This window comes from Oncorhynchus tshawytscha, linkage group LG18 (assembly GCF_018296145.1).
Source record: "Oncorhynchus tshawytscha isolate Ot180627B linkage group LG18, Otsh_v2.0, whole genome shotgun sequence".
Lineage (NCBI taxonomy): Eukaryota > Metazoa > Chordata > Actinopteri > Salmoniformes > Salmonidae > Oncorhynchus > Oncorhynchus tshawytscha.
In genome coordinates this window covers 16,465,523-16,478,154 of record NC_056446.1, presented here as the reverse complement: position 1 = coordinate 16,478,154, position 12,632 = coordinate 16,465,523, and the positions used below count along the sequence as shown (strand labels likewise).

General features: G+C 43.1%; 1 protein-coding gene across 1 annotated transcript in view; it reads left to right on the top strand.

The window, feature by feature from the left end:
* The first annotated feature begins 10,719 nt into the window (after positions 1-10,719).
* Positions 10,720-12,632, top strand: part of slc35f1 (solute carrier family 35 member F1) — a 108,518-nt gene continuing 106,605 nt past the window's right edge. The window contains exon 1 of the mRNA XM_024377998.2: positions 10,720-11,190. Within this exon, the coding sequence (XP_024233766.1) occupies positions 11,066-11,190 (125 nt within the window). The 5' untranslated portion in view covers positions 10,720-11,065. The remainder of the gene's footprint in view (positions 11,191-12,632) is intronic.

Sequence of the window (12,632 nt, the reverse complement as noted above, 5' to 3'; positions counted from 1 at the left end):
GCGTTGGGCTGACCACACCACCCTCTGGAGAGCCCTGCAGTTGCGGACAGTGCAATTGCCGTACCAGGCGGTGATACAGCCGGACAGGATGCTCTCCATTGTGCATCTGTAGAAGTTTGTGAGGGTCTTAGGGACCAAGCAAAATTTCTTCAGCCTTCTGAGGTTGAAGAGGCACTGTTGTCTTCAGTGATGTGCATGCCGAGGAACTTGCCGCTTTTGACCCTTTCCACTGTAGCCCTGTCGATGGGGCCGTGCTCTCTCTGCTGTCTCCTGTAGTCCACGATCAGCTCCTTCATTTTGTTGACATTGAGGGTGAGTTTATTTTCCTGGCACCACTCTGCCAGGGCTCTCTGAGTTGTAGAAGTGCGTGGCCACGCAGTTATGGGTGAACAGGTAGTACAGAAGGGGGCTGAGCACACACCCCTGTGGTGCCCCCATGTTTAAGATCAGCATGGCGGAGATGTTGTTGCCTACCTTCACTACTTGGGAAGTCAGTAAGTCCAGGACCCAGGTGCACAGGGAGGGGTTCAGACCCAGGGCACTGAGCTTAGAGGGCACTATGGTGTTAAAGGCTGAGCTGTAGTTTATTAACCCCGTTCTTACATGTGTATTTCTCTTGTCCAGGTGGGATTGTACAGTGTAATGGCGATTGCGCCGTCCGTGGATCTGTTGGTGCGTTATGCGAATTGTAGCCGGTCTAGGTTGTTGCGTAAGGTGGCGGTGCAGCCTGGTCTCATAGACTAGACATAACATAGTAGATGTAAATCCGGGACGCTCAAATTTGACTGAATAACAATATAAACGCAACAGGTAAAGTGTTGGTCACATTTTTCATGAGCTGAAATTAAAGAACACAATTGTCCAAATGCACAAAAAGCTTATTTCTCTCAAATGTTGTGCAGAAATGTGTTTACAACCCTGTTAGTGAGTATTTTCTCCTTTGCCAAGATGCTACACCTGTCAGGTGGATGGATTATACCAGGACGTTGATTAAACGGCATGATCATTACACAGGTGCTGGGGACAATAAAAGGCCACTCTAAAATGTGCAGATTTGTCACACAACACAATGCCACAGATGTCTCAAGTTTTGTGTGTGCGTGCAATTGGCATGCTGACTGCAGGAATGTCCACCAAAGCTGTTGCCAGCGAATTGAACGTTAATTTCTATACCAAAAGCCCATCTGTGTGCTCGTCGTCCTCACCAGGGTCTTCACCAGACTGCAGTTCAACGTCGTAACCGGCTTCAGACGTTTGTGAGAATACCAGTTTTCGGGATGACTCATGGTCTGCCAAGTACCGCTGTAGCTCTGCCGCCTTTCACCGCAGATGCAGGAAAAAATGAAGCAAAAAAACACATCTCTAGCTTAAATTGACAGATTGAGGGACTTTGTTCTAACTTACATTGATGCAGCCGGTGCCCTTAGGGGGTCATGATGACAGAAGTGAGTGCTACGGTGCGATAGTCATTTAGTTCAGTTACCTTTTGCTTTCTTGGGTACATGAACAATGGTGGACATCTTGAAGCAACTGGGGACAACCGACTGGGATATGGAGAGATTGAACACTGATTTAAACACTCCAGTCTGCTGGTCTGCACAAGCTCTGATGACGCAGCTTGGGAAGCCAAGCGGACAATATTCTCCTACCCATTCTAGAACCAACCTTCTGAAATATCGATGACTGCAGTAATCGTGAGTGCTAGATTCACATTTGTTTGATTTTGTTACGCAATACCATTGTGGGGCCACTGAACAGAGAGTCTTATATGAGATGTTAACACAGTTATGATGTAGAGTCAGAACGACAAAAGCATATTTTCATTACTCTTTCCTTCACAATAACTGCTCTCTGGTTCTCCCTGCTGATTGATCAAGGGGATTCCAGAAAGTATTGGTGGCTCCCCGTATTCTGGCCTAGCAGCTAACTGTAAATGGAGCCGTGAAATGAAAACAATAATGAAGATGTGACCTTGTAGGAGGCTTGTACTTCATTTGTGAATGTTTATTTTCATTTTCAGTCTGGTGCAGGGGGAAATAACAGACAGACAGACGGTCTATTTGTAAACAGTGCCAAAGCCACTATGAGCTGGGGTAAGGGACGGTAGGGGTTTTCACATTTTTTATATGTTTCCTGTGTGGTGCTGAAATAACCACGGCAACCACATTGTTAATCTGTGTATGATTGTAAAACAGTTTTTCTTGATCCAGAAAAATGATCTTGAAACAAATGACCTGTGTACCTATTTTAAATGAAGATGGAACATTAAAAGGAAAACTGATTATAAACTGAACTGCTGTTCTTATATGTTCACTTCTATAGTTTCATCCTCAGTTTCATCCTCAATGGCAACAGCATAGAGCGTTGGGCCAGTAACCGAAAGGTTGCTGGATCGAATCCCTGGGCTGACAAGGTAAAAATCTGTCATTCTGCCAGTTAACCCACTGTTCCTAGGCCGTCATTGTAAATAAGAATTTGTTCTTAACTTGCCTAGTTAAATAAAATAAAAAAATAACATACCTTGGTCAACTACAATACACAGTATTCCTTTTTTAAGAACTGTGGCAGTCCCCCATTGTGACTTGATTCAGCATTGACAGTAAACTGCAGTAAATACCCATTGGGGTGAATTTGACAAATATCACAGGATGTTGGCACTATGAATAGTAACAGATCAATCGATTTAATAGAGCAAAGCCCAACCTAGGTGTCAGTAAATCTACATGAATTAGTCCCAGCACATTGTTTCAGAATAAGGTCCTGAAGCCCAAGGCTAAATCATCATTTCGGATCCCTTTATGAGCACACGAGCCTAGGTCAGGACACGTTAGGGAAGACACAAACACATCCACAGACTTTGGTTGATTAAGACCTGCGAGTTGCCTCTGTTTTATTGATTTGAATGCTGTAGCCTGCTATATTTAGTGCAGACACTTGAGTTGCTATTTCTTTCCTTTCAGGGTGTTTGTCTGTAGCTGGGGAAGCCATGCTCCACTAACACACTCCAGCTAAGATGAATGTCCCCCTGATGCTTCATTACACCACACCGGGTTTGAAATTGGAAATGGGGTTTGGCTACTGATACCCTTTCAGACAGAGCCACAATTATCTGACAGTGACTGATACATGTGTGTGCTTATTCCTCTAATAATGACATCTCGCTCTCTCTCGCAAAGGTTAGGTTACATCTCAGCTTACGAAATCAACAACGACAACAAAACAGATCCTTCTAGCTGGCTGATTTGTCCTTGGCAGATTTGTTTTATTAATGCCTAGTTATCATGATTAATCTATGAGTACCTCAAGGGCTGCCTTGAGGAATGCTAAAGACAGGCGCTCAAAAGGATTGAGGCTACTTAATATGAACAGACAGCAGCATAGTACTACAACAACATGTTGAAATCAATGATCAGTCCTTGAACATGGACAAGGCTGCATGTGTGTAGAGTACATGCCACAAGAGAACCAATAGTGTGGGCACGTACCAGCTATCTCTTGAGTAGTCCCTCCTGTATTGAAAGTGACCCTTGAGTAGAGCAGACACGGAGACCAGAAGAGAGGTTGCCTGTGCATCTGGCTGTGTTGTGTGTGTGTGTGGCAGAAATACTCCAGCTCCGCCTGATCATCAAATGTTTCCATGACAACTCCGATAGGTGAGAGCCTGAGTGTTGGTGCATGAAAATGTTTCCCAGCACCTTTTCAACTTCCAGCCGATGGATGATTAGAGCAGTGTCTGGAAACATGTAATTGTAACCCTAATTATTATCTATCACCTCCGAAGGACCCGTGGGTTTGATGATAACGAGTCGGGTTACAATCAAGTTATTTTCTATAGTTTAATCCTTCCATGTAGCAGCAGCACAAACCTTAGTGGCACAACAGGTTACATCTCCATCACTTCACTTCTCTGTCACACATCTCTCCTGTGATTCCTCCTCACACGCAGGTGAGTCTGGGAAGGATATTTTCCCGAATAATAGTCCCAACATAAAATCGCAATGACAATGCCATATAAAAGTCACATACACGTGACATATTTCTGATGATAAAATATATTACATTCCAAAACCATGTCTGCATAATTGTAGGAAGCAGCCGTTCCCAACATGTACCAACGAATGTAAATCAACCACATCTGAATGACTAGATAACAATGTAATATGTAGCCTAATTAAAGTGTGTATTATCAGATAATAGCTGGACTATTCTAACTGGCCTCGGACCAAACAGTTTGATGGATTCATTAGATCCACAGGTATATTGTTGGGGGCAACACGGGGCAATACATTGACAAGGTACATCCTTGACAGCATCTTTCTCTTGTTGTAATAACCGCTGCTATAGACCACCAAGTGATAACAGTCAGTATCTGGATAATGTATGAAATTCTTGATCATGTTTGTGATATCAACAGAGAGGTATATTTTCTGGGTGATTAAATATTGACTGGCTTTCATCAAGCTGTCCACTCAAGAAAAAGCTTCAATCTGTAACCAGTGCCTGCAACCTGGTTCACGGGTATCAGTCAACCTACCAGGGTAGTTACAAACAGCACAGGAATGAAATCATCAACATGTATTGATCACATCTTTACTAATGCTGCAGAAATTTGCATTAAAGCAGTATCCTGATCCATTCGATGTAGTGATCACAATGTAGTGGCCATATCCAGGAAAACCGAAGTTCCAAAGGCTGGGCCTAATATAGTGTATAAGAGGTCATACAATACGTTTTGTACTGATTCCTTTGTTGATGTCAAGAATATTTTTTTGGTCTGTGGTGTGTAATGAGGAGCCAACAGATGCTGCACTTGACACATTTATGTAATTGCTTATTCCAGTTACTAATAAGCATTTACCCATTAAGAAAATGACTGTAAAAACTGTTAAATCCCTGTGGATTGATGAGGAATTGAAAAATTGCATGGTTGAGAGGGATGAGGCAAAAGGAATAGCAAATAAGTCTGGCTGCACAACCGATGGGCAAACGTATTAAAAATTTGAGAAATTATGTGAATAAACTGAATAAAAAGAAACTAGACTATGAAACAAAGATAAATTACAAACAATTATAGTAAAAGGCAAACTCAGCTCCATCATTCATTGAATCAGATGAATGAACCATCACAAAACCGACTGATATTGTCAACTACTTTAATTATTTTTTCATTGGCAAGACTAGAAAATGTAGGTATGACATGCCAGCAACACAGACTGACACTACACATCCAAGTATATCTGACCAAATTAAGAAATACAAGCATTGTAATTTTGAATTCCGTAAAGTGAGTGTGGAAGAGGTGAAAAAAGGATTGTTGTCTATCAACAATGACAAGCCTCCGGGGTCTGACAACTTGGACTGAAAATTACTGAGGATAATAGCGGACAATATTGCCACTCCTATTTGCCATATTTTCAATTTAAGCCTACTAGAAGTGTGTGCCCCAAGGCCTGGTGGGAAGCAAGTCATTCCTCTACCTAAGAATAGTAAAGCCCCCTTTTAGACCCTCTCAAAATAGGGAGGCAAGACAACGAGGTTCTAGCTTCAGCACGTTTACTAGCCTAGTCTGCGTAAGTCATATATAGGTTACTGATACCCACAGGGCCATCTGACTACATCTTCCCCTCACCAATGAACAAAAATTCAACATTCATAACCATTGAAGCATAACTGAAATGCAATTTGAAAACCAGTATTATTCACTTTAACATGCTACTTCACATCCTGAAGTATGAAAGCAGTAAATTACACAGTCCGAACTCCTATGCATCAACTTAGGTACAGTCTCTTTAGCTGGGTATGGTCCTCAACAGTATGTATTATATTCACATAACATAGTCTTTCAGCCACTTTGGTGGCTTCACATCCCTTTTCGGGTGAGCTTGTGGCTCTGTGAGCATTCTCTCTTCTTCCCCCTCTTTTTGTGCGTTGTCTGTGGCCTCCTCAGCCTGTGTGTCTGTTAGATCTGGAAGAGCTCTGTGTTTTGAGCCTGTGTCCACCACATAGGTGCGTGGGGCATCCGCTTTCCTCAGCACTATTGCTAGTCCCCTGACTGTTTTTACAGCTCTCTCTGCTTCACTGTTACTCTGTGCATGGTAATGGTTACTGGTCACATGTGTGAAGTCATAATCTGCGGCAAAAGCGGAAAAGGAGCTCACAGAAACCTGGGGGGCGTAATCTCCAACCAGGACCTCAGCAACCCCTTGCTTGGGAAAAATGAACGTTAATCCATTGATGACTCCAGCTGATGTGGTTATGGGTGTCTAATTTAATTGTTTAATTGGGGCCCTGGTGAGTGCGTCTGCTGTGATCAGTGCCTTCTCTGGCACATACACCATCTTGTAGGTGAACCTCAGCAATCTAAGGCGGAAGCGCAGAACTCTGGGAGGCAAGTCGTACAGAGCTTTTGTCCCTAACAGAGCCGTCAGTGGTCAGTCTCTGCTGTAAACTGCATGCCAATAAGGTATTGGCTGAGCCTTTCACATGTGATGGCCAATGCCTCCTTCTCCACTTGTGCATACATTTGCAATGTGTTGGATAAGCTTTGTGACAGGAGTGGCGTCCAATAGCATACATGTTGTCCTGCATCTGTGTGAGGACCGCCCATAGAGGTGATGATGCATCTTCTCATACCTTTGTCTTAGCGTTGGGGCGGTACTGGGCCAGCACTGTATGTGAGGCCAGGTCCCCTTTGATTTTGTCTGGCCAGAACTGCTGTGAGCCTTACATCATGTTCTGCTCTGTCCTGTCCGCACATGAGCACGTCGTCCGCGTGGACTATGATGCCACTCAGCCCATCCAACAGCTGGGACATGCGTCTTTGGAAATACTCAGGACCGGAAGCGATTCCAAATGGCAAAACGTTAAACTGTGTTATAAACGTTGTGAGCGACCTACTCTCTGGTGACGGGTATCTGCCAGAAGCCTGAGCGGGCATCCAGCTTTGTGAAGACTTCCAACTGAGCCAGTGACTGCTCCACTGATGGTAAGATGTGTCTCTCTCTGCAGAATTCCTCATTCAAATTAGTCATGTCCGCACAGATCCTTACTTATGTCCCCATTGGCTTTTGGGACACCACTATCCCTGCACACCAGTCAGTGGGACTCTCTGTTTTAGACAAAGGCCAGATTTCTTCCATCCTCCCCAACTTTTCCTTTATTTTGACCAATAAAGGAATAGGCACATGGCGGGGGGTGGTAAGGGCATAGGGGACAGCATCCTCTTTCAGGCAGATTTTGTAGTCACCTTCTAGCCTTCCTAGGCCAGAAAACACTTTTGGGAATGTCTTTTTGAAAACCTCCCCTTGGTCCTCCAGTTCACGTGCACTCTCAATGAGTTACAGTGCTTCAATTGCTGGCAGCCCCAGCAACGGTCTGGTAAGAGAGTCAATGAATAAGACAAGCTGGATGGCACTTGTGTCTTTACTCTCCAGTTTACTCACCAACTGCCCTACCACTGGTAATATCTTATTAATGGGCCGTAACAGTTTTTTGTTTGTAGAGAGAAAAGGGCCATCTCTACTATAGCCTAGTGCCAGATTGCTGTCACTGCTGCCCCTGTGTCTAGTTTAAATGACTAAACCTCCCCATTGATATCTGAGTGCAAGCCAGCATTGTTTTTCTCTTACTTCCCCCAGAAAGATGCTGTCCTGCTGTAGCTGCTGTTCCTCCTCTGAGACCTCATGCATTTGCTTTGATCGACAAGCAGCTCAAAAGTGTCCTCTCCTGTGACATTTCCTGCATTCCGCATCCTTTGCTGGGTAATCTTTCCAGCTGTGGAAAGGTGATTTCCCACATTTGCGACAAACACTTAAACTAGCTTTCCCTGTCTGTGATTGTTTTCTCCACGTCTGGCTCTGTTCTGCGTTCCCCTCTGTTTTTTTTAGCACGGTATGAAAACACATTTATTTCCTCACTCTCTTCTCTCTGCAAGGAGCTGCTGCGGCGCAGCATCGTCTGCTATCTTTACTGTCTCACTCTGCTTAATCTGATTTACAGCTTTGGACAAGATAAACTGGGAATCCAACTAAATTTTCAGAATGTGAGATATTTCTTATTCCCACTACAATCCGATCTCGGATCAGCTCTTCCTTGAGTGCGCCACACTGACAGTGTTCTGCTAGCTTGTGAACAGCTGTGATCAAACTGTCGGTGGTTTCACCCTGCTCCTGTTTGCACATATTAAACCTACCTCTCTCAAATATTGTGTCTCCCTCATTTTCAAGCAGATTTAAGTCAACTGTAGCTAGGCCACTCAGGATCATTCAATGTCGTCTTGGTAAGCAACTCCAGTGTATATTTGGCCTTGTGTTTTAGGTTATTGTCCTGCTGAAAGGTGAGTTTGTCTCCCAGCGTCTGTTGGAAAGCAGACTGAACCAGGTTTTCCTCTAGGATTTTGCCTGTGCTTAGCTCTTTTGTTTCTTTTTATCATTAAAAAAAACCTAGTCCTTGCCGATGACAATCATACCCATAACATGATGCAGCCACCACCATGCTTGAAAATATGAAGAGTGGTACTCAGTGATGTCTTGGTTTGGATTTGCTCCAAACATAACATTTTGTATTCAGGACATGAAGTTCATTTCATTGTTACATTTTTTTCATGCAGTTTTACTTTAGTGCCTTATGGCAAACAGTATGCATGTTTTGGAATATTTGTATTCTGTACAGGCTTCCCTCTTTTCACTCTGTCAATTAGGTTAGTATCGTGGAGTAACTACAACATTGTTGATCCATCCTCAGCTTTCTCCTATCACAGCTATTAAACTCTGTAACTGTTTTAAAGTCACCATTGGCCTCAAGGTGAAATCCCTGAGCAATTTCTTTCCTTTCTGGCAACTGAGTTAGGAAGGATGTCTGGATTACTGACCGTTGCCTACCCTGAGCCTGCCTGCCATCCTGTACCTTTGCCCCACCTATCTGGATTACTGACCGTTGCCTACCCTGAGCCTGCCTGCCATCCTGTACCTTTGCCCCACCTATCTGGATTACTGGTCTCTAACAGCCCTTGACCTGCCTCTTGCCTGCCCCTGTTTGATTAATAAACTGTTGTTACTTTGACGTTGTCTGCATCTGGGTCTTACCTGAAACGTGATAATTATGACTTGTTAAGTACATTTTTACTCCTGAACTTATTTAGGCTCGCCATAACAAATGGGTTGAGTACTTATTGACTCACGACATTTCAGCTTTTATTTTGTAATTAATTTATCAAATTTCAAAAAACATAATTCCACTTTGACATTGAGGTATTGTGTGTAGTAGGCCAGTGACACAAAATATGAATTTAATCTGTTTTAAATTCAGGCTGTAACACAACAAAATGTGGAAAAAGTAAAGGTGTGTGAATACTTTCTGAAGGCACTATGTGAAAATGGCACATTTCTATAAAAACAAGAGAGGAACATTTGTTTCCAGTGACATCAACCAATTAGTAGGCAATTCCTACTCATAATTGGTTAAAATCACATGATGCACTCCAATGATGTCATTAAAAAAACTTGTCTTCCTTTGTCTTTTTCCCAACAAAGATAAATGTGCCATTTTCACATATGTTGATGTTGGGGTGGTGCTGGAGATTATGGATATGAAGTTGAATTTTTTATTTTTTTTTAAATAAGAGGCTGTAGTTCCTCTGACAATGTATAGCATGGCCATTTGAATTACAATTATGACAAAGGTCTCCGACGATTCAACACAGTCTCCCTAGATTCTCATACACTGTGCTGCTGCAGAATTACATGGCACCTCTCTATATCTGAGAGAAGAGACCCTTTCATCCCATTGCTGTCCAGACGTAATTTCATAAATCATGGAACATGGCGTTTAATCTTGGAAGCCTTTGATAACACACTTCCTGTTAAAGATGCTGTTTTTCTCCTTGCAAAGAGTGTGATTGTTGAGTACAGTTCACGAGTGACTCCGACTCATGGGCTTTCAACAAGAAGACTGACAGCTCCAAATATAGCCTGTCTTGACCGCCTGAGAATATTTCCCTGTGTGGGAAGAGACGAGCAGAGAGAGAAAAAAGGACTAGGTTTATGTTGAGGTTCTTTCTGACGATAGGAAGCAGAGCTCAGCTCTCTTTTTGTGACTGTGGTTTAGTTACAAACTCTCTGACAGCTTTCCTTGACATCTGATCTTGCGACAGCTAGCCTTGGACCTCTGGCCTCAGGCTTCGAGACAGGACTTCAAAGGTTGGCCACACGAGAATATGTGATAGCTAACTTGACTTCAAGGTAGCGAGAGATAGCGAGGTATAGTGAATCTAGTAAACATATTCATAGGCACTAGAAACATTGCTATAATTCAGCTGATATGGATGATGACAATTATTTAAATGAATATACAAATATTTCCTTCTTATTTGCCATTAAAATAATATCTAGGCCCTGCAGAATATTCATAGTCCAGACCCTTTTGAAACTGAAAAAGTAAAAGCCTAGTAAATAGTATTACTGAAATGATGTGACATTGTCATTTCCATACACTATTATTTTTGCCCATTTACACATGCATTGCTTATCTGTTATAACCACACACCAGACTATTAGTAGGGACTATTTACACAGTGCACAATTATCTGCCTTCTGGAGGCTATTTACATTGCTGGTACATTCCAGTTGGGCCTAAATCCGTGGATTTATTCCTTCAGGTTCGACACACTGGTTCAACCCCACTACCTGTGGTGAAAGCACTCCCCCTGTTGGCTAATAAAGGTACGTTTCATCCAAAACGAGTCGCCTCTCAGAATCACAGCACAGTCCGGAGAAGGCATTAAGAAAATGCACGCTGACGAAAAGGGGTACCTCTGCAAACATTTTCACTAAGGAACAGGTGCATCTTGCACGAGCCCCCCGCGCGCCAAAGGCTGTGGGGCTAAAATACATTCCTCACTGTGGAAATACATCAATATCGTCAACATCACCTTCACCTGTGTGAATTATGGAATGCTGAGTTTATCCATCGCGCGTCCGGAGAATTGGATCTCGACCCTCGTGGAGTAGCCCGAGCCTACGTCATCTCCTTGCACGGAGCAGAATGCGCCCTGGTTTCTGATTGTTAAATGTTTAGTTCAGAGATGATTCCCTCACAGCAGAATCATGTTGTCACCACCATTGAGACTATGCCTCCTGAAACTATCACGTCATCGCCGACCATGGTTCAAAGGATAAGAAAAGTGTTTAGCAGGTAAGGATGAGAAATGTTATGCTACTGCAGATTTTACTGGACCAAATTTGATTTAAAAAAAATGCATACTTATTCAAGTTTTAATTTCGACATCAGAATCACTTGACATAGCCTATGATTGTTGATTCATTCGGTTCTTTTGTAAAGCACCACTTGCCAAGGTTTAAAATTCAGCGCACGTCAATCAAAACGTCATCATCTTCTGAAACAGCAGAGCATTGGTCAGAGAAAGAAAACACATTTCAGCATAGTGTGTGAATAAATACAGTTTTATAATACAATATAATTTTTTCTATCTATATTGAAATATTGTTTTTGGCTATGTGTTTTTTATATTTGTACTAAACAATAACGTTGGTGCCTGAAAATTCAGCATCATCAGCCACCTGCATTAATCACAATTACCTAGCTCATATATTATTGTCTGTCCTCATAATGATGGATAATGTGCTTGTTATAGCCTATGGAATGGTTTGTTTTTTCATCCTGCTTGTTTCATGTGTTTAAAGGGTGTTACCTTTTCTCTCAAATGATGTCCAAAAGGCCAAAACCAACATTCCAGACTCTTGGGGGTTCCAATTAACAATTGTAGGCTATTCACGGGTCAGAAAATAATAGTGATTAAGCTACTAGCCTCTGCAAATTCTTTATTAAGAGTGGTCATCAGAGTAATGCCCAGTGGATGGTCTTTGTTCTGTTGTGTGTATCCCCCCATCCACCACGAGTTCGTATTCTTGCGCCCGTGGGGGTCTTTCAGCAAAGCCTATTCAAGTGTTCTAGTATAAAACCTGTTGGAGACTCATAGGTTGAAAACAATGGTTTACGTGAGTCATCCACACCCCTAGACAGAATTCGACTAGACATTCATTACCACAACCCAGGAGCAGAGTGTCTTAAGTGACTAAATGAATACTTTCTGTTGCTTGCTTTTATTCCACTCTCCTAAACTTTGGTTTGGCTCAACGCTGTGTGTGTGTGTGTTTGCCAGTGCCATATCACCTTAAGAAGTGTGTGTGGTTGTACACTCTAGCCTCGAGCAAGTGGAAGTCTCCTCTCTCGCGGAATGTGTGTGGCGTGTGCTTGTGTATCTGCTTGTAGTGTGTGCCTCTGAGCCTCAGACAGGGGTAATGGAGGACCAGCTGCGACAGTGAGAGGGCACAGTGAAGGATGACAGCTGGTGGTCTTGTCTTGGTCAGCCTGCTCTCTCCTCTCCTTGCCATCTGCTGGCCCTTTCATCCCTTGGACTCCCATTTAGCCAGAGAACAATGTCCCGCGAGGTGTAATCTGTGCAGGCCCAGATCGGGTTGCCCACTGTGCTGCTCTGGGGCTATTGTTGTCCTGGAAGGAGAGAATTCCACTCTCCCGGGGAAAGTGACTCGCTGTTGTATCTCTTACTGGGGCTGTTGCCAAGGGCTGCACAAAGAATCAAGGCTTCTCTTACC